The 24,736-nt window shown below is 39.4% G+C and overlaps 2 protein-coding genes across 8 annotated transcripts; one reads left to right on the top strand and one right to left on the bottom strand.

Moving 5' to 3' along the window:
* The first annotated feature begins 102 nt into the window (after positions 1-102).
* LOC148900805 (uncharacterized) lies at positions 103-19,766 on the top strand. 5 transcript variants are annotated; one of them, XM_088992773.1, is made up of 8 exons: positions 103-311; positions 776-838; positions 2,317-2,442; positions 2,564-2,680; positions 2,768-2,824; positions 2,911-3,081; positions 3,993-4,106; positions 4,176-5,278. In XM_088992773.1, the coding sequence occupies exons 3-8, from the start codon at positions 2,320-2,322 to the stop codon at positions 4,242-4,244; spliced, it is 651 nt and encodes a 216-aa protein (XP_088848899.1). In that variant the 5' UTR covers positions 103-311; positions 776-838; positions 2,317-2,319; the 3' UTR covers positions 4,245-5,278. The 5 variants fall into 5 exon arrangements, with proteins under 5 accessions (XP_088848899.1, XP_088848901.1, XP_088848900.1 ...); XM_088992775.1 differs by lacking the exon at positions 776-838 and adding an exon at positions 19,748-19,766 and having other exon boundaries at positions 104-311; positions 4,176-4,247; XM_088992774.1 differs by lacking the exon at positions 776-838 and adding an exon at positions 5,730-6,193 and having other exon boundaries at positions 104-311; positions 4,176-4,247.
* On the bottom strand, positions 6,284-24,185 carry cnsta (consortin, connexin sorting protein a). Of its 3 annotated transcripts, XM_088992766.1 has the most exons (15): positions 24,026-24,177; positions 23,254-23,331; positions 20,381-20,488; positions 19,734-20,114; positions 18,480-18,581; positions 18,010-18,125; positions 15,926-15,956; positions 15,157-15,243; positions 14,438-14,519; positions 13,315-13,336; positions 13,158-13,218; positions 11,758-12,254; positions 10,057-10,245; positions 8,648-8,798; positions 6,284-8,441 (listed from the first exon to the last, which is right to left on the bottom strand). In XM_088992766.1, exons 3-15 carry the CDS (start codon positions 20,391-20,393, stop codon positions 8,230-8,232), a joined length of 1,944 nt encoding a protein of 647 aa, XP_088848892.1. In that variant the 5' UTR covers positions 20,394-20,488; positions 23,254-23,331; positions 24,026-24,177; the 3' UTR covers positions 6,284-8,229. The 3 variants fall into 3 exon arrangements, with proteins under 3 accessions (XP_088848892.1, XP_088848890.1, XP_088848891.1); XM_088992764.1 differs by having other exon boundaries at positions 18,010-18,581; positions 24,026-24,178; XM_088992765.1 differs by lacking the exon at positions 23,254-23,331 and having other exon boundaries at positions 18,010-18,581; positions 24,026-24,185.
* Between the last annotated feature and the right edge of the window lie 551 nt (positions 24,186-24,736).

Here is a 24,736-nt window from a genome sequence, read left to right as displayed (position 1 = left end):
AAAATTACGCACGTCTCACGTTTGTAAAAAAATAAAACCAATCGCTTAATGTTCGTGTAATTCATAAAACACGGATTATGGTTCTGCTATCAATCCCCCAATCATATTTCAGCGGGGCGGGTCCAACATTGAACTCAATGTGATGTGATCCACGATGAACCGTCGATAAAGATTTTTGCAAAGGATACTCGAGTAGCTACTCGATTTAAACCAGTCTGGAAGCACATTCAAGACAACCGAGAAAGAAGCTCGACAATCAAGCGGCATGAAACCAACTTGCTGGTCGCGTTCAAAACATTGAGATCGACCCTGTGAGTACGAAGAATTTGTTTGTCAATGATGGCTTGCACGCTACGATTGGCGGCCAATTCTCTGGCCTCTCGCCTCAAATGACTTCGAGTTATCTTTAAATTGTCTTAGTACTACAACAGTGAAAATATGATAGAAGATACAATTTAATTTAAGATGCTTAACCTGAGTGACACACTTTGTGATAGACTTTTTGTTTTGTCGTCGACGTCGATAATTTGTCTCCCCCCCGTGCGACCGAATGCACCCCACCAGCTCCAAAACAACACGAGTCACGCTTTTATGCAGTAAACCGGAATAGTTGAGTCAATTTCCCGTCCTTGTTATTTGACCAGTCTTTCCTTAAACACACTAACACACACTGCCCCTAAGTGGAGTGAATGAGGAGGAATGACATTTTTTTACCACCACATTTATTTATTTTATTTGTTTTTATGTATTTTTCTTTGTCTCTTTTTTGGGGAAGGGCCGGCGGTCTTTTCCACGAGGAGTAAATGATATTAGAAGATCACAGAATTTTAAAAGTTGAGTAAGTAAAAAAAATGTCTGTCTTGTTGTTTGGTTCATCTTGACAACTCATGACAAAGCTTGGAGTTGAATGTGTTTTCATGAAAAACATGTGTGAATACTTCCTAGATGTTGACATAGTTGTGCAGTTATGCAGGCGATGTATAACTAAGGCTTCAGAAATTAAGTCTTTCAGCCCTCCTGAACAAAACTAGAAAGAATCCCCATGCGCTTATTTATCCCATTTTACGCATTTGTCGTTTTTTATACGACTATTATTGTGCATTCACCAACCAATAGTCATGGATGATGACCCACCCAAAAACATATCAGTTGCATCAGAAAGTACACAAGCAGCCTTTTCACCAGAAAACAAACTGTAATCAAAATTAGTGATAGTTTTAGCGATGCCGGTACCATTTCTGGGTACCTTTAAGTCATTAGTAAGGGCTGTTTTTATTCTTCATGAAATCCAATTCTTGACCCAATATGCTTGGTCAAATCCTCAAAACAATGTTTTTAATATGACCAACCCAGGATTGACTCAATCTCTTTTGCATCCAGTTCTGGTTGGGCTCTTTCACCCAATTTGGGCTACTTTTGACAAAGCAGGTTTAAAAGTATGGGCTTAGTTTAGGACACCATCCAATGAAGGGTTCAATTTAACCTTGGCTGTGCCCAACCTTTTTTAACTGCTGCCCGTTTATAATTTACTCTGAAGTGATTCATGTGCAACTTTAAATCAAAAGTGACCTACATTATTTATTTATGGTTGAAAGTGAACTAATAGAATGGTAGTGATGCAATATGTGCTAAGATACATTATATACAATAACACAATATACAATATACATTATATACAATAATAATATATAATAACACAAACACAGACACATAAATACTCCCCTCCCCCAATTTACCACAATATTCCATCCATCCAGTCAAGTCCAATTTACCGCAAACGATTCATTGGCATTCCTGATTTCACCCGTGTGACTATATTAACTCCTTTCCTTTCTACTACCTGACTTGATGCGTGTGTGGAACTGTTGCAGCTTGGAATAGAAGCAGATTTACGTGGGACATACGTGAGAGAATTTTTTTCATCAATGGATCCTACAGCTTGGTGTTTGCTTTCAACCATTAGCTTGTAGCACATTTCACCATGATGTCCATAATCCACTGGTGAAAAAGATGCTTCGATCCTCTCCTCTTTCATCTAGAACTGCTTCATACAACAAAGAGGGTGCAGAAAGTGCTTAAGATTGAAATCATTTTGTGTTGTGTCACTTTATTTGTTATTTAGCTTTTTTGTTGTTGTTTTTGATTTCAAGATGGTGCCGTGAGAGTGGCTGCCTTTCCAGCAGCTCCTGTAATTTGTTTCTCTACTTCTTCCTTTCCTTTCCTCTTACTCTGATCACTTTGCTGCTTTGAAATTTAAATTTCTCCACTGCGAGAGTAATAAAGGCTAATCCAACGCAATGTTCATGTTTGTTTCAGAACATGTCTGTGGAGCTCTTATCTCTAAGCCAAAATCGTGGAAACAATGATGTTCCCCAAGACACCACGGTGGGAGGAGCTAAACCTCTACATCGTTTCATCATTGCTCACCCGCAACTTATTGGGGTGAGGCAGGCCACATTTATACCGCTTACAGACAAGAATTAATAAACTATTATGGCTTCCATTTTTGTTTGTGACTCTTTTTGTTGTTGTTCCTGTTTGACTCTTAACTACAATATTCCAGATTGCCGTGCTTATCTTGGGAGTATCGTTCGTCATTACCACCATTGCTACGACAGAACATAGTCATTATCCCCATGCATTTAAAACCATCCCACCAGCGTACGTGGCTGGAGCACCGGTGAGTCCACATAAAGTGGTTGATTGTACTGTTTGCATGAAGAACAAGGCAAGTGCGTTCATAAACCTGTTTTTTTTCCTCTTGCAGTTCATAATATGTGGGATTCTATATATTATAACGGAGCACAACCCAACCAAACAAACCGTAAGCATAATTTGCAATATTTCAAAGATGCATTTCAAGTACTATGTGGAATCTTTATTTTTTTTTTAATATTTTTCCACCTTTAGGTGACTGTATCCTTGGCTTTAAGCATAGTGGCCATATTTGTGTCAGTGTGGACTGCCTTCATCGTCATTCCCGAAATTGAACATTTTGATTATTACATACCCGATGAGATCGTTGAAGTCGACAACATGACATACAATAACGAGGAAAGAATTTTGGAGGCCAAGACTGATGTAAATATTATTTATCTTGTACAGTACGAGGTTTGGGTTTTAGTTGTATCGCTGCATGTACTGCAATGTACCAGTACAGTAAGACCTCAACTTACGAACTTAATTGGTTCCCAGACAGAGGTTGTACGGCGAAAAGTGTGTATCTAAAAAAAAATTCCCATAGCAAACCATGAAAATGGGAATAATCCGTTCCCGGGTTTCCATAAAATATACTTTTCAACTAAATAAGCCTTAAAACTACACACAACATACCTTATTCTATGTATAATAAATGTGCTATTGTATTGTAATGAAAGAAATACACTGTATTGTATCATAAAGTCACTTTATTTACATTTGTGCTGGTCATTTATGGCTTGATGGAATGGCGTTGGAGGTCAAAGGGAATTGCTGTTTGGAAAGAGAGGCGCATTACATGAGGACTGTAATTAAAGAAATAAACTGTGCTGTAAAATAAAGTTTTATTGACCTTTTTGATGGTCGTTGATGGCTTATGGAAGGAGAGTCACCTTCCATAAGGACTGTTGGTAACTTAACCTCTGGTGCTGTTCGGTCGTGTGCTTTCGCCGAAGATCACTCCGCCAGCCGTGGTGGGTGTGTATTATGAAAATAGTGCTTATTATAAGGTTTAATTTTAATAAATTTGACGTTTGTAAGATAAGGTTATTGTAAGTTGAGGTCTCACTGTACTTGTAATATGGAGTCTAACAGGAAACACAGCAGGAACAGGCATATAAAATGCTGGATTGGGCAACATAGTAGCATGCACTTTCTAACCTAATGTTAGGCAAAAATGCCATTTTGAATCTGGATAAAAGATGTGCATACATGCTACTAACACTATATTCAATTCTCAATGCATGTATAAAAGACTTTTGAAAACAAAATGAGAACCGAGTATCTATTTTCAGGTGGTCAATCAGATATTGTTGATGGTCTTCATGTTCTACGTTTTTGTTGGTTTGATTATTTTCATCGTCATGTCATCGCTGGCCACAGCAGCTCTGCGTTCCACTCACAGCCAGGTATGCCGAAACTATGCCAAAACTTTAAATGGAGTTGTCAAGCAGTAATGTTTCTTCTTTTCTCCTCAGGCCATCCTTGTTATGTCCAGACCGGCCACTGCAGCACCTACTGAGTTACAAGACGAACCATCAAATTAGTGGGTACGCATTTAGAAGAATAGAAATTACTACTTGACTTTGGAATTGATCTTTAAAGGACAACCGACGCCTCCGGACAAGTTGTGTCCATAATTTGTAAAATGGCTTCAAATGACTTCTACAGAGCGCATTTTACAAAGATTCCACCGCATGTAGCTATATTTTGCGTTTTAAGACTCGCGCTGAATATTCAGGAAGTCTTGGTTTCGAGTTGGTGACGATTCCTGACGTGACGTCACGTCAGGAACGGTCCTGACCGAGAAAGCGACACACAATGCATTTTGGGTACTTTGTTTGGTCTGAAAACATTGTGTTGATGGCGTAATTAGAAGGAAAACACATAAACAACGCGACAACGTGTGTTGCACGAAGACTACTATTTGATGCTAATTCCCAGCAGACAAATCAGCCCATTTCCAATGGAGCTTTGGCGCCATATTGTGCATTTTCTGGGACGCTACATTGGAGTCCTGACGGCTCAAATTGATACAAAAGGACTTCTTTAATCGATTGCAAACATTTATGCTTTCCTCTTCAGAACTATTTGAATCATATTCATAACTGTATGAGTAACAAGAAAGCATCTTCTCTGAATCTGAAGCCATTGTTTTGATTCTAGAGCAAGGCAAGACGTCCTGGCGTGACATCACGAACAAGGGGGCGGGACCTTCTGAAACTCGCCATTTCTGAGGTCATTTTGAAGTAGTTTTGGGACACTTTAAGTCATTTTATATTGGTTATTTGCATTTGACTAAAAATATCAGCCTGCGTGTTTTGGGTATTTTAGATGCTATAAAACGTTTTTCTGATGTCAGTTAGGAACAACAAAAAATGGTGTCGGTTGTCCTTTAATTTGGATTAAGTGTTGCAGTGTGAAATGAAAGAAGAAAATTATCCTTGTGTATTAATAAAAACATAATGGACTCAAACACCACTCTTGGTATATAAAGTTGCCAATAAATCATTTTTTTGACAACACTGTTGCAATCTATAGTCAAAACTAACTTGAATAAATGAATAGTGATTCAGTTGAATGGTTACATTAATTTGGATCGTGCTTACAACAGACTTCTGAGATCGTTACCACGTGGGCTTAGTCATGCTGCTGAGGTTATACCAGGGCCAATGGAGCAATCAGTGCCTGTCATAGAACATAATCAGACAATCAACAAAAGAAATACAGTAAAGTCTCGTTATATCGATATCGGATATATCGATAGTCCCAGTTATATCGATACTATTTCTATGCACGCACGGAGAAAATTACATGCAAACAGGGTCGGATATATCGATGGTCCCGGTTATATCGATATTTTTTCGGACTCCTTTGAATATCGATATAACGAGACTTTACTGTAATCAGATTAGCTTCAGGGAGTAGTCCACTGCTCCCCCCAACCTTAGAGCAGGGACCTATCAAAGCAAAGTACTGCCACCTTTGGACAGTCGGGATACACACAGCACAACTTTAATTCGCTGATGAAGCTTTTCAGATGACTTGCGAAACGTCCCGACACCTTCAAAGAAGTACAGATGACGGCTGAAGAAACTTTTTCATCGATGGACCACTCCTGTACGACTGAGAGCTTACACAGATGGTCACATTAATTAATGATGTATATTAAACGCTAACCACGACGTCACAGATGTTTAAGCGATTGTCTCTTTATGGGTTTTACAGTACAAATGTGCAGTAGTGTTGTAAAACGTCACTATAGTGCCAAATTATACCAATGGCATGCCCGGGAGCACAGAGTTCCACTCACAGCAAGAATAGAGGCTTGCCATTCATTCATAATGTATGCGTATGAATATTGTTGAATGATTTCATGTCTCATATGCTGTGTCTGTGTTGAAATAGCTTCGGGAATTTATCGCATGTTTAAATATCGGATGTTTGCTTGTCTTTTAGTGTGTCAATTTTACAATAAAATTTGACTGGGCATGACAAACAGTTCCTCTCGTTAATCCCTGTAGACAAATACATGAGTAGGAAAAAAAAAAACCATTACATCCATGTTTAAACCCCAGACTTTAAGTTAGACATAAACAGATTTGTTTTATTCGAAAAAATGCTTTGTTCAGACTTCATTTAAAGAAAATACAAAATAGAAAAGTAGAGATCGAGTTATACATTAAAAACTGCAGGCAAACAGATTTAATGCTATATAATTTTTTCTGTGTATTTTTTTTTAACATTAATTCTCAACAAATTGAATCTTTTTCTTTTAACATGATACAAGCACACATTTTTAGACCAAAGTGAACATGCCTGTCGTCAGCTCATGAGTGTGATGTATAACTTAATGATGCATTTTGCGCATTTACGCTCATAAGAAGACAAAACATGATTATCTAATGTGACAATGGGACTAACCCGCCTGGTAGAAAAGTAAAAAATAAAATAAACATGCTGCTAAAAAGCAATGATTACAAGACTAAATAAAGTAGCCCGATGATTAATGCCAAAATGACAGATTAAAAGCGCTAATGTGCAACAATAAGTGAGGAAAATGACAAAAATCAAAATGTTTGCATCCGTTCAGTCATAAATTAAGAAACAAATTAACCCAAAATTTCGGAGTCATCTGAGCCAGCAAGACAACTCGTGCAAATAAAAACGAAGGAGTCTACAATGCTTTACATCAAGATGTGAACTTTTTATAATACTGCTTTAATCTAAGACAAGGGTGTCAAACTCATTGTAGTTACGGTTTCCGCATGGAATGCTGTTATGAATTTGGGAAGTCATTAGAATGATTCATCCCCTCCACATATTACAGACAGAGCGCGCAACAAATTGATGACTAGTTTTTAAATCAGAAGTCAAGAATAATGACTGTTATTGTGGTTTAGATATGACAAATTAACATTTTAGTTGATTTGACCAAGCATCGTGGAGCTGGACATGCTTGATTTGCTTTCGCGGGCCGAATAAAATCATGTGGCGGGCCAGATTTGGCCCCCGGGCCTTGACTTTGACACCTGTGATCTATGACAATTCATAATGCATAAGACACTGCATGGAAGCTCCTTTGATGTGCAAAAACTCTAACTTGGCAGTATTTTATATTGTCAGACCTTTTGTGGGCATCCAACACAACATGCAACAGGACATGTATAGCTACTGGAGGCAGAAAGGCTTTAATAATCCAAAATTAAATCATGAAGAAAAAGCTCTACGCCCAAAAAGGGTAAAGAAACTCAAAATTGGGGAAACCTAACCTCCCGAAATGAGGATGCTCCCCGCAAATCCTGAGATGCAAAGGCCCAAGTGGGCAAACACAATGCTACGTAAGTGCGTAACTGATTAAAAAATATTAGTTGCAAGAGGTCTCTAGGATGAGGATAATATTGCAATAGTACAACATAACAAAGCGTACCAGTCGTGTTAAAACAAGCTTTAGAACAATTTGTAAAATTACAAACGGAACACGCTGCCATGTGGTTATAAAAATGCATAGCTTAAGAACAATGTTATTTGTTGTAAATTGTCTGTGGTCCAGCAACAGCTCAATTTCACTTTAAAAGAAAACTTGATTGTGTAAATGCCTGACATATGAGTGAAAACATTCATTCAGCTTGTTAAGACATGATTAAGAATGAAGCAATGCACATTTTTTTTCATTTGTGATTTGACAACAACAACAACAACAACAAATACGAGTTAATAAAAGCAACCCCGGAGGTTGCAACGTTTTGCAAAATGCCCGCGAGGCCGTTATTTGTGCAGCATGTGTGTAGAGCACATTGGAGCCCTCCTGTTTACAACTTTTTTTTCTCCTTAAAACACCCGACTGCGGTGTCAGCTGTTATTTCTGTGATCTTGAGCGAAGCCCGGAACAAGTATGGATCCAGTCTTGGTAGATTTCATAACTCTCAGGGTCCTGACTTGTCTCATTTCCTGGATGACACTGTAGAAGTAGTGTGTACGAAGTAGATTGTTGTCCGTCCCCCCTTTTTTTTTTTTTTTTTTAACGAGCCGCTACGTCGAACTCGGCCCTAACCACTGATGAATCTGAGTGACGGCGCGTTGCACCTGTCCACAGTAAAAGTCCACATTTCTGGAAAAGTCCTGGCATACAGAGGAGTCCACATCACCCAGAGCACAGTAAAGGGTTGTGCCGCCCATGCTGATCACCACAGTAACCAGACAAAGCAGAAAGAGAAGTAGGCAGGAGTCTCTGCCACGGACATCTGTGAAAACGGAGTTCAAAATTCATTATTTAAAAAAAAGGTAGGAGGCAAGTTGGGCCTTCCGGCCACGCATCCATTTTCTGTACCATAGCTGCGTCTATCCTGAGCTTTCTCTGGGCAAAATATGGACGAAACTCAGCTAGTTAGACTGATGATCCGTCCATTTTAGGTAAATGAGAAAATATGCAAAGAAATCAGAAACTCACCACTATCAAAACCATCATCTGCTACTTTGAAGCGGACCTTTCTTTTGGTCATGAGTTTGTTTGACCTGGACTCCGGACTTGCAGACAAACTAAAATTGTCGGAAGGCAAATTCTTCTTCAAGATGGAAATGAGGCCAGAGACGGGAGACATCTGCGAAAGGACATTATGAAGAACAGAATATGATGAAAACTATCTCCATTGGCTTTTGACACAACACAAGGTGTTAGTAAGCAGTAGTCAAAGTACAACTTTGAACGACATCCTCCATCTTCCCTCCAAATCATTTATTACCCCGCAGTCGGCAGTCCATGCTCCAAACAATCAATAAATGGTGAGTTAGCACTAATGGATGCCTATCTCTGTTGCCTTTGTTTTTAAAGGACAACCGACGCCTCCGGACAAGTTGCGTCCATAATTTGTAAAATCACTTCAAATGACTTCTACTGAGCGTATTTTACAAAGATTCCACCGCATATTGCGAGATTTTACATTTTAAGACTCGAGCTGAATATTCCGGAAGTCTTGTTTTTGACTTGGTGACGATTCCTGACGTGATGTCACGTCAGGAACGCCACTGACCGAGAAAGCGACACACAATGCATTTTGGGTACTTTGTTTGGTCTGAAAACATCGTGTTGATGGCGAAATTAGAAGGAAAACACATCAATAACGCAATGGTGAATCGTTGTGTGTTGCACCAAGACTACTATTTCATACTAGTTGACACAAATTCCCAGCAGAGAAATCAGCCCATTTACAACAGAGTTTTGGCGTCCCGACGGCTCGAATTGATCCGGAAGTACTTCTTTAATCGATTGCAAAAATTTATGCTTTCCTCTTCTGAACTATTTGAATCATATTCAGAACTGGATGAGTCACAAGAAAGCATCTTCTCCGAATCTGAAGCCATTGTTTTGATTCTCGAACAAGGCAAGACGTCCTGGCGTGATGTCACGAACAAGGGGGCGGGACCTTTGAATTCTTATTAAATAATTCCAAATTGTCTTTCAGGTTCCTCTCATTGCTTTTCCCCTGTTGTGCTGCTTTCAGATGTGTGTTTTTGCATTTAAACATTTAACAAATCACATTATTTGTGTTAACTAGTATCAAATAGTATTCACGTTTTCCTTCTAATTTCAACACGAAGTTTTCAGACCAAACAAAGTACCCAAAATGCATTGTGTGTCGCTTTCTCAATCAGGGGCGTTCCAGACCTGACGTCACGTCAGGAATCGTCACCAAGTCGAAAACAAGACTTCCTGAATATTCAGCGCAAGTCTTAAAACGTAAAATATAGCGATATGCGGTGGAATATGCTCAGTAGAAGTCATTTGAAATGATTTTACAAATTATGGACACAACTTGTCCGGAGGCGTCGGTTGTCCTTTAAGCGTGAAAGGGTACAGACCTCCTCGACAGTGATGAGTTTAGCCATGTCGTCCAGTGTGACAGCTTCGGGGAAGAAATCAGCCCGCTCTGCCTCGTATTCGTCCTGCTCCTCCTCTTCCTCGAGATGTTTTAGAAGAGCATCTTGAGGAAGATGGGCATCATCATCATCATCATACTCATCGTTCTGTAGGCTGCTTTGATCTCCGCCCTGCAAACCAAGACAGAACACAGCTAAATCTATATTCAGGAAAGAGCAACAGATGTTCCAAGCCGAGTAGTTTTGCTCTGATAGTTTTGGGACAATATTTCCTTTCTCAACAAGCGCAACAAAGAGGCACTTGAAAAGTTCAACATGTCAGACCAAATCTATCCCCAAAAGAAATATACAACTTGACTGTAAAATCTTCTTTTCCTTTCGGCTTTTCCCTTCAAGGGTTCGCCAGAGCGAATACAGTGTCCTCCGCCTTCAAAGGTTTGATCCGCAAGTTTGTTTTGGCCAAGCTTTTACGTCGGATGCCCTTCCTGACACAACCCTCTGTATTTATCCGGGCATGGGACCGGCACAAGAAGACTTATGTCCCTTTACATAACAAGCAGAACAAGCAACTCGCTCAGTAAAAGGCTCCCAAACATAAAATGGTCATCGGCACAGCAATATTCCAAAAAGCAAAACTATACTAACCACTTGATGACAATGCTCTGATCTTACCGTGAAATGGGCATCTCTTTCCCTATATTACGTACAGTATATCATAAATAGAACTCAAAGATGTTTTATCTTCCAGTCACAGTATATATACAGTGAGACCTCAACTTACAAACACCTTATCTTACAAACTTTTCGTCTTACAAATGTCAAATTTATGAAAATTAAACCTTATAATAAGCACTATTTTCATAATACACACCCACCACGGCTGGCGGAGTGATCTTCGGCGGAAGCACACGACCGAACAGCACCAGAGGTTAAGTTACCAACAGTCCATATGGAAGGTGACTCTCCTTCCATAAGCCATCAACGACCATCAAAAAGGTAAATAAAACTTTATTTTACAGCACAGTTTATTTCTTTAATTACAGTCCTCATGTAATGCGCCTCTCTTTCCAAACAGCAATTCCCTTTGACCTCCAACGCCATTCCATCAGCCATAAATGACCATCACAAATGTAAATAAAGTGACTTTATGATACAATGCAGTGTATTTCTTTCATTACAATACAATAGCACATTTATTATACATAGAATAAGGTATGTTGTATGTACATCTGTGTAAGCTCTCAGTCGTACAGGAGTGGTCCATCGATGAGAAGGTTTCTTCAGCCGTCATCTGTACAATTTTGAAGGTTTCGGACGTTTCGCCTCCTATCCAAGAGGCTTCGTCAGCGAACAGCCTCTTGGATAGGAGGCGAAACGTCCGAAACCTTCAAAATTGTACAGATGACGGCTGAAGAAACCTTCTCATCGATGTATGTTGTGTGTAGTTTTTTAGGCTTATTTAGTTGAAAAGTATATTTTATGGAAACCAGGGAACGGATTATTCCCATTTTAATGGTTTCCTATGGGATTTTTTTTTTGAGATACACACTGTCTGGGAACCAATTAAGTTCGTAAGTTGAGGTCTCACTGTATATCGAAATTATCTAAATTAACCTTATATATATATATATATAAAAAACTTGACTGTAAAGCAAAAGCGCTTAAACAAAATCAGTCTTGTACCTTGATCTCTTTTTCTGTCAGACGAGCTTCCTGGTGCAGATGTTCCACCTCTGCATCTAACCCACCGAGTGCTTTCATCCCGCCCTCACCCTCTTCTTCTTCAGCCTCATCTTCCATCATCAGTGGCTCTGCTTCCTCTCCTACATTGCTCCGCTCGTCTTTCTTATTCACCTCCTTTTCCGGTGTTGACCCGAAATCTCCTCCCTGCTGCTCTGCGGGTTTGGTCTGATCCATTTGTCCAGCTTCTGGGGGGTTTAACACATCTCTCACGGCTGGAGTGGTGCGTTCCGGACACACCCCTTGCTCTCTGTGACTGGCGTCCTCAGCCCGCTCAGTTCCAGCCATCCCTTCTAAATTGAATTCGGGGCATTCCCTGTCCTTTTTGTCGGGGTCATCGGGTGGATGTAACAAATGAATGGAATGTGTGAGTGGATTGACGGTCTGTGGACAGGAGGAGTCTTCGGCTCTATTCTCCGTCTTCTCTTCGACGTGACGGGCTGAAGAAAAGAAGCCACAAAGTAGGGCGTTATAAAAAAATATAAATGTTTTACTACTAATGATGGAAAGGAAGGAAAACAAGTGGTAGATTCATTCTTGATAAAAAGGTTTTACTTTTCTGTTGATGGGATGGAAACGCTCCCCTCCACAAGTAATAGAAGGGCAACGTTACGTTGATTTTGACGTATTATCAAGATACAGACACTCCCCTACTTACAAACGTTAGGAACAACAGTACCTATGAACATTTTTGTAGTAACACATGTAGTATTGTCTCCAATTGTACATATATATATATAGTATATATTTTATTAAATGTTTATTTTTCAGTATAAACCAATACAGGTTACTGATACAAGCCTTAGACACACTTATATAAGCCATACGTACATTCAATACAAATATAGCACTGAAGGAACTTACAAACAAATTCACATTACGAACGACCATTCGGAACGTATCTCGTTCGTAAATTGGGGATTTTTTTTCTAGTTGCTTCTGTATTACTCTTCAGATTAATTGCTTAAACATTAGATAGTACTTTCTTTTGACTTTCAGTTTCTTGTGCAAGCAAGAAAGTCAGAGAGCTTTCTATAGGAAAAAACATTTATAAGATGAGGAAAAAAGGGGAGGGGCTTATTGATGAGAGCCATTGCACACACATTGGTCATAGCCAATACGTCAAGAAACAAGTAATGTGCTGTGCAACAGACATTGAACAGGACAACCATGAGTACTGAAGTTGATGAACGAAAATTGTGAGCGCTATTCCAAATGAGATCAGTTAAAAGCTGTTTGTGTGCGTTGAGATATTGGAGAACCTTGTTTTAGCAACAAACATCTGTGAAAATGATGGAACATTTTCTACGGGTGTGACAACTTTCTCTCCTTCACTCACTCACCTGATGGAGGTAATGCATCTCCTTGTTCAAGCAGGGGATTCAAGAAGCTCGGAGAGCCTGACTGTAAACATATAAACACATTTTGAGAAAAAAAAAATCACCAATCAAAAGGGAGACCTTTTTCAACACACACAGATTAAAAAAAAAAATGTCTTACCGTTGCATCCGATGCGTTTGGTCTATGACAAGACAAAATGACACGATGTGAGTAATCTTCGTTGAGTAAATTAAGACGTGTAAATTAGGTGATGCTTGACTATTCTGCCAATCTAATATTAGCCCGAGCATATTTCCCAGGCTATTAGCGTGTGACCGAGTCAAATGAGGTGAAAGCATAGCAGCACGACAACTAAAATGCCTGAAAGAGAACAAGCTGCAGTCGTATCATTGAATCATCATTGCAATACACTCCCCTACTTCCGAACATTCGAGTTACGAAAAACAGTACATATGAACAATTTTGTCAGAACATATGTAGAATTATCTCCACTGTACATGTACATATCTTTAAAGAGCATATATTTTATTAAATGTTTAGTTTTCAGTACAAACCAATACAGGTTACTTATACAAGCCATAAACATCCTTATATAAATCTTTAACATACTTATATAAGCCTTGAACATACATTCCATACAAAATATAGCACGTAAGCAACGAGCAAACAAATTCCACTTATGGACAACCGTTCGGAACGTATATTGTTCGCAAGTTGGGGAGCATCTGTACTCACCCTGGCATAGAGATCAACTCTGCCTTTATGCGAAATCAGTCTTCCCACTTTCTGTATTTATCTTTGGATATTCAGTCCTCTGTATTTTGTAATTTCTTTATTAAGTTTTCTGGAACTTTGTGACTTGAAATACCCTATTTTCCGGTGTACAAGGCACACCGCAGTATAAGGCACACCCCCAATGAATGGTGTATTTTTAAAAACTTTGTCCATATATAAGGTGCACCTTCAAGGAATGAAAAAAAATGTTTTCCAAATACACAAATATATAAAACACAAGGCATAGCACATTATAAGGCGCTACAGTAGAGGCTGGGGTTACGCAATACTTCATCTACAGGGGTAAATGGAGTCAGTGGTTGCTGACAGTAGTTGTGAGACCTGTTGTGGCTCAATATTACTTCACATATAAAGTGCACCTGCGTATAAGGCGCAGGGTCATCTTTTCTAGAAAATCAAGGCTTTTGGGTGCGCCTTATACGGCGGAAAATAGTACATTTATCACCCTGCTTGACAGTATACTGTACACACGAAGACACAGACTGACCGAGTGTGTGTCTGGCAGATGTCTGTGAGGGTGTCCAGATGTCGGGCTTCTAGGCTAGGCGAACTTCTTGTACATCGACTTTCTGTGAGGATAAAAATGATGACAATGAATATACTGGTGACACTTCAAACTTGGTCCGATATCTAGACTATTTGACTTTCGATCAGCTCACTGAACTGGGTTGTAATTGCACAGTAAGATGGGCTCAAAGTGACGTAAGTAAACTGACCAGGTTTCAGGACAGATGGACTCAGGAAGTAGGCAATCTTGCTCTCTCTCTATCTATCTGAGCCCCCTAGCGCAAAGTCAGTTCACTTCTTTGGCAACAAATTGATTTTAAAAAAATGCAGCATGAATATGGAGGTGGTTTCTATATTGTTAAGTACAATACAACACAATACAATACATATTGATTTATATAGCACTTTAAAAACAGCTGAAGCTGTAACAAAGCGCTTCACATGGACAGCTATCCTATACAGGAAATAAAGCAGTGACAAAGATAGTACAAAGCACCAGGGAGTAAAACCAAGATCAAGTCGGAATCATGCAGAGTGGAATGCCAAATAGTACAACTGAGTTTTGAGACAAGTTTTTCAGTATTCAACTAAAGTTTTTTAACACAACTAGTCCTATCTAATTATAAACATTCAGGAAAATAAATAAATAAAACAAAATGAAAATAAATCAATAAAATAGCACGCGTTATTGTAAATTACCCCATTGTTTCTGCAGAGCATTCAGGTTGTCCAACACTCGCTGGTGATAAAGCCTCTCCAATTGAATGCACTGTAAAGCCAACTGGTCTGAAAAGCACAAGTTAAAGAAAATACGTAATGGCTCTAGAGATACAACATATATAGGCTGTATTCATCGTCCTGTCTTCTTTGTCACAACTTCTGTCATGGCAGGGAGAAAACAGGAGGACAAAGTAAAACGGGTGGAGGATGAAGTAGCGCTCATGTTTATTTATGTATATGTGCAAGCAACCATAATACAATACTTCTTTGACTCGGCTCAATAACCCTCTCTCACCAAACAGCCTTCTATGCATGCAGAGATGCCATGTAGGGCAAGCTCTGCCTTGTATTTTACTTAAAAAGCTTTTTTTTACTCCCCTCAAATAATATTCCCTTCTGTTTTTTTTTGATATCGCTCTACCAATGAATAACTCTCATATTTTGGCGGATTACAGTATATTGCGATTCACTGATTAGGACTACAAGAACACTTTGCTTGAGTATTTGTTTGACTAAAGAGAGGAAGACATCAAGACCAGTAGTTTTGTCAGATGCTTTCTGCTGTCTTATATCCATTTTTTTTTTATTATGGACAAATGAATTTCAGTTAGGTGTGCACACAATTTATAGTCAAAAAGAGATTATAAATATTAGGACTTGCAGTGTACAAAGTAGTAAAAAAATCTGCATACCACCCAAAAAAATAAAAATAAACTAAGCGCATTAACACATGCAATGATAAGGATACAATCTTCATGATGGACAAAGGACTCAGCAATCTGCAAGGAGAGATAACAACCGTCAAATCATGTCATGCGTGATCATTTCAGAGAGAAGAATCACTACGGTGATGAAATTAGATTCAGCCTAAATGCAAGTAAAAGGAAAGAAAGAGGAAGAACTTCAGGACAATAAGGCGACGCCCCAATAGAAACTCTACCTCTTGCCAGCCAGTGTCAGTGTCACTTTTATGTAGCTCCGCTGATTACTGAACAAGTGTGCATGTGTCTCAAGTGTGAGCTAGAGCAAGAGATGAGACAAACAGCTCTCACATTTCAACTTAAAGGAGCAGTACCGATTTCGAAGGATCTATTAGCAGGGGAAAAGAACACTATCAAATCTGCATGTTAAATAAAATAATGATACACAGTCCAAAATAACCGCTGTGACCTTAAAATATCTCTTTTTATGCCTATTAAACTAGTTTCTGCAGAGTATCGCCGTGTGGGTCTGACAGTGTGTGACACTTCATTAAAGGACAAGTTGTGTCCATAATTTGTAAAATGGCTTCAAATGACTTCTACTGAGCGTATTTTAATAAGATTCTGCCGCATATAGATATATTTTACGTTTTAAGACTCGCTCTGAATATTCAGGAAGTCTTGTTTTTCAGTTGGTGACGAGTCCGTACGTGACGTCACGAAAGGACAGCCCCCTGACCGTAAAAAGACACATTGTAGCAGTCCTACCGTCTGAGAACCGTGTTGCACCCAAAAGTCGCCAGAAGAGGGGCATCCTAGCTCCATATAAGGAATTTATCAGCCTGTGGAAGCGGAGGTGGCCACTAGACGTCGCCATTTTGTGCCTCTTTTTTTTTAGGAGTAGAGATTTCCCCCCAATGTTGCCTCAAAATGGCACATATAATTCTTTAATCAATTGCAAACATGTATGCTTTCCTCTTCAGAACTATTTGAATCGTTCATAACTGGATGTGTAACAAGAAAGCATATTCTCCGAATCTGAAGCCATTGTTTTGATTCACAAGCAATGCAAGACGTCTTGGTGTAACATCACGAACTGGGGGCGGGACTTTCTGAAAATGCCCAATTCGCAGCTCAATTTTTTTCAGATTTTGGACACTTTAAGTCATTTTTATTGGTGTTTTGCATTTGACTAAAAATATTATACTGCGTGTTTTGGGTATTTTAGATGCTATCAAACGTTTTTCTGATGTCAGTTAAAAAACAAAAAAGTGACGTCGGTTGTCCTTTAAGCTAATGGCTGTACCTGCTGACTTAGAAGCATATATGTAATGTACATTGTCACTGCCCCGTGAAAAAAACATGGATGTTTATGTTGATTTTTGACATTGTAAGACACTTCATGTTAACAGGGTGACCAAAATGCAACACAAAACAAGGGTGAATGAATGAATGAACAAATGAATGAACGAACGAACGAATGAATGAATAACTTGTATTTCATTCACTCATTCACTACCAGACGTGCAAAAATGTATCCACTCCAGTGTCAGGGTTTTTGTCATTGTCACATGAATTCCAGGACCCACAGACTATTGAGTTTTAGGACTACATAAATATTCAATGCAGCGTTAGACTCTCTTCTTTCATCAGAAAAAAAGAGTTAATTCCTAAATTATATGGGTCTGGAGTTATATGAGCTTGAAATGATGGTGGCTCTCCAAAAAACAATGCAATACTGTACATACATATTGGTTTATATTGCGCTTTAACAACAGTTGAAGCTGGAACAAAGCGCTAACATGGAAAAAAGAGAAATGCTGCCTCCTTGTGGAAAGGAAAACCCATTGCCAGAGGTCATAGCCAGCGGTTTATTGGCACCCAAGCATGAAAAAACACATTCGGGAATGACGCGCTACGTCATATTTTCAATTCCCGAATCTTGCCTAGCTGATAGCAAACTCTCGGCTATTTCAGAGTAATGATAACTGGGTATATGTGTTGTGAATAAAGTACAGTGTTGTGTGGCTGTTTTAAAATGTCAACATACATATAAGTAAATAATGTGTATTTTTAAGTGTAAAAAAATAGGGGACATTTAGTGATTAAATACAAATTAAAAAATGGTGACCTGGTGAAGTTCTTGTGGAAGGCAAGTATGATCTCCTCTCTTGGCCAACTGCTCCAGCGAATCCATCAGAGTTGAGATGGGCCTTATGGTAGGCACTGACGAGGAAGTATACGGATCTGTGTGGATAGGTGTCATTTGAGAAGTGGATTGTGAACCAGTCGTCGTATGCCGTGTCGAGGCAGCAAATGGCTGCGCTGCTTGACTATTATATGGGTCGGAAGTCATGGGATTTATGACGGATGTCGTCCCTAAGTGAAGGTCAGATAGACTCGGGCATGTGAGCCCTTCAATGGAGGGAGAGGAAGTAGGAAGAGGTTCTGAAGCGGCGTGCACATTTGTGGCAGTTGTTGCTGAGATATGTTCAGGCCCATCAGTGGAAGTCAGGTTTGTGTCTGAGGTTAAAGATAGATGAGTAGACAGCACGAGCTCTGTGACGAAGGCATGTCCTGGTGTGCTGGAAGCAAACCCACCAAACTCAACTTCACTTTGACCCAGACATGATGTTTCCTGGAGGGCAGGAGATGTAGGCTCTGGACTTGTCCCAGGACTGAATGGATTCCCCTGCAGACTTCCTATAGAGGAAGAGGACATCACATAAAGTGTAAGCGCGTTTTATTTTTATACGTCGCAGGTTTCGGACAAAGGACGCATAGAGTTGTATGTATATTTACGTAAATTTTGAGCTTTCTGAGACAGTTGTGAAAAGTGTTCTCCATTTGTTTATTTACAGTACATCTCTATTTTATTCCTCTCAAGTATGGCGAATTGAACTCACTTCAGAAGGAGCAGCACAATGGCAAGTAAAATGAAGCAAAATGAATGAATGAATCAATGAAAAGTGTTTCAGACATTGTATTCATTTAAATTGTGTCATTGTTGTAATTACAACAATATAACCCCAGACTGTAATGAAACCATATTTGTCAATGTGAATGTGAGCATTAATTTTAGTTTTACTCCCTGGTGCTTTCTACTATCTTTATGACGGCTTTATTTCATGTATATGATAGTTGTCCATGTTAAGCGCTTTGTTACAGCTTCAGCGGTTGTTAAAGCGCTATATAAATCAATATTCATTGTATGTATTGTTAACTCATTCACTGTCAGACGTGCAAAAATGTGTCCAGTCCAGTGCCAGGGTTGTAGTCATTCTCACTCGAATTCCTAGACCCACAGAATATTACGTTTTAGGACAGCATAAACATTCAATGCAGTGTAAGAAACCTTAGACTCTCTTCTTTCATCTGAAAAAATGAGTTAATTCCTAAATTTTATGGGTCTGGCGTTATATGAATTTATATGAGAGTGGCTGTCCAAAATACAATGCAATACATACTTATTGGTTTATATAGCGCTTTAACAACAGCTGAAGCTGGAACAAAGCGCTAGCATGGATAAATAAGGATATGCTGCCCCCTTGTGGAAGTAAAAAACCATTGCCAGAGGCCATGACCAGGGCTTTATCGGCACCCAAACAAGAAAAAAACTAAACCCGAACAAATTCGGGAATGGCGCTCTATACGTCATATTTTCAATTCCAGACTAAATTTGTGAATGGCAATGAATGAGTTAATGGCTGTTTTGTGTTTGGTTAGTGACCATTCTAGTATGTAACTCAATATTAAGCAGTGTAGTCAGAATTAACCGTTGTCTATAATTCTATCATATTTACTTTAAAAAAGGTATTCACTTTTTGTCTGTGTCATGTCACCTGCTTTGTGTACCTGTTTCTGAATAGGAGGAATCGCTCATGGGTGTATCTGGAAACTGGCAGTGAATTTGGCAACTTGATGCCTCCGATTCCTCCTCTTCATCCTTCATCAACTCATCAGTATCCTGTTCATTGCTTGGGCTTTGGTGTCTTTCCAACTCGTCCAACTTGTTCTCCCCATTGTTGCAGAGAGGTGCTTTCAAGGGGAGTCCAGCTTTCAAATGGTTTTGTAAAGCTGACGTCTGTTCAACATGGGTGGCTGGGTTGGTCTCATTGAGGTTTTGAGGTTGGGCAGTACGAGGTTCCGGGTTGGGTTTGTTATCACAACAGTCGTCCTCACCAACCACAACTTGTGACATTACTTTGTCCTTGTTGCCCTCATTGTCCAATTGACCTAGAGTCAATGGGCAAAAATATTAACATAATGAAAGAGACATTCAATAATTTCACAATGAGCTCATAAATTTTACCACATATCTAAGTAGGTGACTTTTTGAGTATGCAAACTTAGTAACTATTTGGAGCTACTGGTGAATTGATTCAAAAACAATGCACAATAAATACATTTAATATAAACATGAAATTCAACGTTAATATTTGGGGCACGCAAACATTGGACACGTTTCCTTGAGGCTTTGAGATTACATTTATCACGCTTACCACCATAATCCATCAGGCTCCACCTTCACAGTTTTTGACCTTTCAGCTTGCTCTCGCCAACTAAGCAAACCCTCCACCCAGTCACAAGAGAGAAATGAAGAAATGCCGCTGTGAAAGGGAAAAAACAGATGACACAAGTTAACTAATAATCTGCTCATCTGACTCATCAGTGAGTCAGCGCGATAGGGGTAAAAGGGGAAGAAAAAAACAGGTCTAACGTCATTCCTGAGGTGCCAAACAAATCATTCTGGCCCCGAACTACAACCCTATGAGCACATCGTAAGTGTCCCAAAGATATAATCTAAAACTCATTGCAAACACCAGTGTCACAACTTGTAGAACAAGAATTTGCAAACCTCTCTGTTTGTACTGCATATTTGTATTACCTGGAAGTTCGACAACAAATCATCGGAACATTCGGAACTATGCAGAATCATGTATACAAGTCAAACCCTGTATAATGAAACTAAAAAAAGGGAAACAAAGTGTTATGTGCAATGTAATGTAGCATTTGCAAGAAAAAGTTAAAGCGGAACAAACAATTCATCCTGTAGATCAGTCAATGCCATGAATTGCACTTTTTGATAGAACATGACATCACATTACACAACACTGTATTGTCTGTGTAAGCTCTCAGTCGTACAGGAGTGGTCCATCAATGAAAAGGTTTCTTCAGCCGTCATCTGTACTTCTTTGAAGGTGTCGGACGTTTCGCTTCTTTATTTAGTTGTTTTATGAAAATCCTTCATTAAACCGGTTTGGTGGGGTGAGGTTCAATCTGGATGGTTCATACAATAGCCTTCTTAGGCAACATAGGATTAGTAATACTGATGAGGTGATACCGGTCGAAGTGGGGCAATCAGGCCAGTCGTTAGTCAGCACAATAGGAACAATCAGTGGAGCTGCAGGGAGTAGTCCTCTGCTCCCCCCAACCTGAGAGCAGGGACCTATCACAGCAGAGTCCGGCACCGCCATGTCTGGACACTAGGGATATATATATATATATATATATATATATATATATATATATATATATATATATAGGGCCTAAACTACCAGTTTCAGTTTGCTGATGAAGTTTCTTGGATAAGAAGCGAAACGTCCGACACCTTCAAAGCCTTATTTACTTTAACCTGCTGTATGTGACTGACAGTAATTCTCAGACAGCAGAGCATCATCATTTTTGCAAATAAAAAAATAAATCAATGTCTTCACGTAGGCGACTGGCCTTTGGATTGTCAACACCCTGTAGGGCTGACAATTGAACTCAAAAGTACAAATGAGTTTTGCTTATCCTTGGACAAAGTACATAAATGGTCCAACTGGGCAAAGGGATGATTAGTGTATATTTTTGTTTGCATGAAAGGGTATAAATGAGTGCTAAGCCTATATAAAAACCTTTCAACAAACTGAACTGCTATATTTAATACACTTTTTACAAAAGCAACGGTAGGAGTAGAACTCTTGACCGAGAATGTGAAACTTGCTGCTTGCTCTTTAAACCAAATGGAGGTTCTTGTGAAGAATAAAATCCCATGGTAGGGGTTCACGATTGCATTTTTTCAGTTGCAACTTGGACGCATTCAGAAAAGCTCAGGGTGACAAAAGTTTAGATGCACTGGTTTATGTTAAATATCGGAGACCGCAGCAATGATCAAAACACAGGACGAGACAGGTTCATGTTGACAGAGTTGAAGTTGATGAGATTCTTTGTTGGGGGATGAGTGACAAGGACATACAGGATCATGAATGAGCTCATCAGAGGCAATAGTAGACTTAAAGGACAACCGACATCATTTTTTTGTTTCCTAACTGACATCAGAAAAAAAAGTTTTATAGCATCTAAAATACCCAAAACACGCAGGCTGATATTTTTAGTCAAATGTAAAACACCAATAAAAATGACTTAGTCTCCCAAAACTACTTCTGAGAAAGTTTCCATTTCAGAAGGTGCCCCCTTGTTCGTGACGTCACGCCAAGACGTCTTGCCTTGCTCGAGAATCAAAACAATGGCTTCAGATTCGGAGAAGATGCTTTCTTGTGACTCATCCAGTTATGAATATGATTCAAATAGTTCTGAAGAGGAAAGCATAAATGTTTGCAATTGATTAAAGGAGTCCTCCCATATCAATTCGAGCCGTCAATGACAGCAATGTAGCACCCAGAAAATGCAGAAGATGGCACCCGAGCTCCGTTGGAAATGGGCTGATTTGTCTACTGGGAATTTGTGTCAGCGAATATCAAATAGTTGTCTTGGTGCAACACACAACGATTCACCATCGCGTTATTTATGTGTTTTCCTTCTAATTTCGCCATCAACACGAAGTTTTCAGACCAAAGTACAGCAAAATGCATTGTGTGTGGCTTTCTCGGTCAGGGGCGTTCCAAACGTGGCGTCACGTGGGGATCGTCATCAACTCAAAAACAAGACTTCCTGAATATTCAGCGCGAGTCTTAAAATGTAAAATATAGCTATATGCGGTGGAATCTTTGTAAAATATGCTCAGTAGAAGTCATTTGAAGTTATTTTACAAATTATGGACACAACTTGTCCGAAGGCGTCGGTTGTCCTTTAAGGGTTTTTCGGTTTTGAAGCAAAGCTACAGGCAGCAGATTGGATAGGACGTGCAGAGGATGGACATTGGATATCAGTTGAAAGATGTCGGAAATGGGGCACGCAGGTGGGAGGGAAGAGGAAGAACAAAGAGGAAATTTATGAATGGGGTGAGGGGACAAGAGATGCAGAGGACACAGAGATACAAGAAGACGATATCCTGTGTTGAAAGGACATAAGATACAATCAACATGTTATTCGTACATTGAGATTTCACCAGTAAAAAACCCATGCCGAATCTCATTGGTGTATTACTTGCCATTGTTTCTTAAATCATCAGCATCCCAAAGTGTCTCTCCCCCACAGAGCTGCCTGTCCATCCAACCACCCATCCTCTCTACAGGGGGTCATAAATAATGAAAGACATGAGGAATGGAAAGAACTGGCAGGACAGAAAAAACTAAAGCCACCCAAGAGAAATGCCTAATTCTACAGTGCAGTATATGGACAGGCTACATGACAAACCACAAGAGCAGAACATTATCACACCAATAGTATGTTCACAATCAATTAACGTTATGGTGTCCGAAATGTCCCTCGGGTATGTATGATTAGCCTGGACCTGTACATGGTTTATAGTTCAGTGGCACAGATTCCCTGTGACACGACACGCCTTTATGTGGTGCAAGCAAGCACATAGTTCGGTTCGGCGACAAACGTGCGAGATTACGTCTAAACATCCACGTGATTGCTTTAACATTGGCTAGTTGGTGAATGTGTGACTTTAAACAACACTATGATGCGGGTCACGGGTATTGTGGTCTACAGTTACGATAATTAGCATGATCGTAACGTTATCTGATCCAAAATTCACATGGCGCGGAGGACGAACTAACCACACCACTTTACTGTCTAAGTCAAGACAGGAGGTTGTATATCATTTTTCATTAATGGTTACCAATTTGAGTCGGAGTGGAGAGTTGAACCGCACGGGTAGCTAACGTTAGCTCGCCGTTCACATCTGTACTACACAAAACATTTGAGCCATTTAATTATGTCATTGGACATTCGTATGCTTTAAATAACCTTACTTTTCGTTAGGTTCTGAAGGAGCATTGGTTTCGCATCGTCGATGGGCAGGTAATCCAACGGCGACGTTACCTCTCGCTGGCAAGGTTGAAGAAAAGGTGACAGCTATGATCTGAGTCAGTGACACCTTGCTGATGTTGTCGCAGTTACCGATATCGGCCACCGAGGGCGATGTTGCTAACATTTATTTTAGGCGGCTTGGTGCCGGCCGAATATAAATTTGTGCAAACCGATAAGGTGGCAAACACAGCATTTAGTTCCTTCAAAGGGATTATTTTTGTATTATATCCTGAAATGACTGATTTATTGTAAATACAAATAGTGTTAAACATAACCGGTTTTGTATACAAATTATTTCTTGTCTTAAGTCTTTCTTAAATGATCCATTTAATTCTTGGAATTTTATTTAAAAAAAACTAACGTTTCTAACCTCACAACTAAGTTGTAGATGGGGTTTAAAAAGAGGAGCTAAAATATGTGTGTAGATGTATAAAACTGTTTGTCGAAACAGCAAAACTACAAATTTTGTAACAATTTCAGAATTTGTTGATTGCATTTGCTTTTGTAATGTGTATACAATTGAAAGATTATTTTACAGACAGCCAACCAATCAATATCAAGGGAAAATGGCTACATGAATCTTCTTTTCCTTTTGGCTTTTCCCTTCATCCCTCCATCTTTCCCTTCATCTAGCCTGGTTTTGTGCATCCTCT

Source organism: Hippocampus bargibanti, linkage group LG03 (genome assembly GCF_051943395.1).
Source record: "Hippocampus bargibanti isolate YZ-2025 linkage group LG03, ASM5194339v1, whole genome shotgun sequence".
Taxonomy (NCBI): Eukaryota; Metazoa; Chordata; class Actinopteri; order Syngnathiformes; family Syngnathidae; genus Hippocampus; species Hippocampus bargibanti.
Note: the sequence above shows the minus strand (reverse complement) of the source record. Positions and strands in the feature narration are given on the sequence as shown.

Coding starts and splice junctions, on each gene's coding strand:
- LOC148900805 (XM_088992775.1), top strand. CDS start 2,320: ATGTCTGTGGAGCTCTTATCTCTAAGCCAAAATCGTGGAAACAATGAT. Junction 2,825..2,910: donor ACAACCCAACCAAACAAACC/GTAAGCATAATT, acceptor TTCCACCTTTAG/GTGACTGTATCCTTGGCTTT. Junction 4,107..4,175: donor TGCGTTCCACTCACAGCCAG/GTATGCCGAAAC, acceptor TTTTCTCCTCAG/GCCATCCTTGTTATGTCCAG.
- cnsta (XM_088992765.1), bottom strand. Junction 14,520..15,156: donor TGCTCTGCAGAAACAATGGG/GTAATTTACAAT, acceptor TTATCCTCACAG/AAAGTCGATGTACAAGAAGT. Junction 13,337..14,437: donor ATCTGCCAGACACACACTCG/GTCAGTCTGTGT, acceptor GTCTTGTCATAG/ACCAAACGCATCGGATGCAA.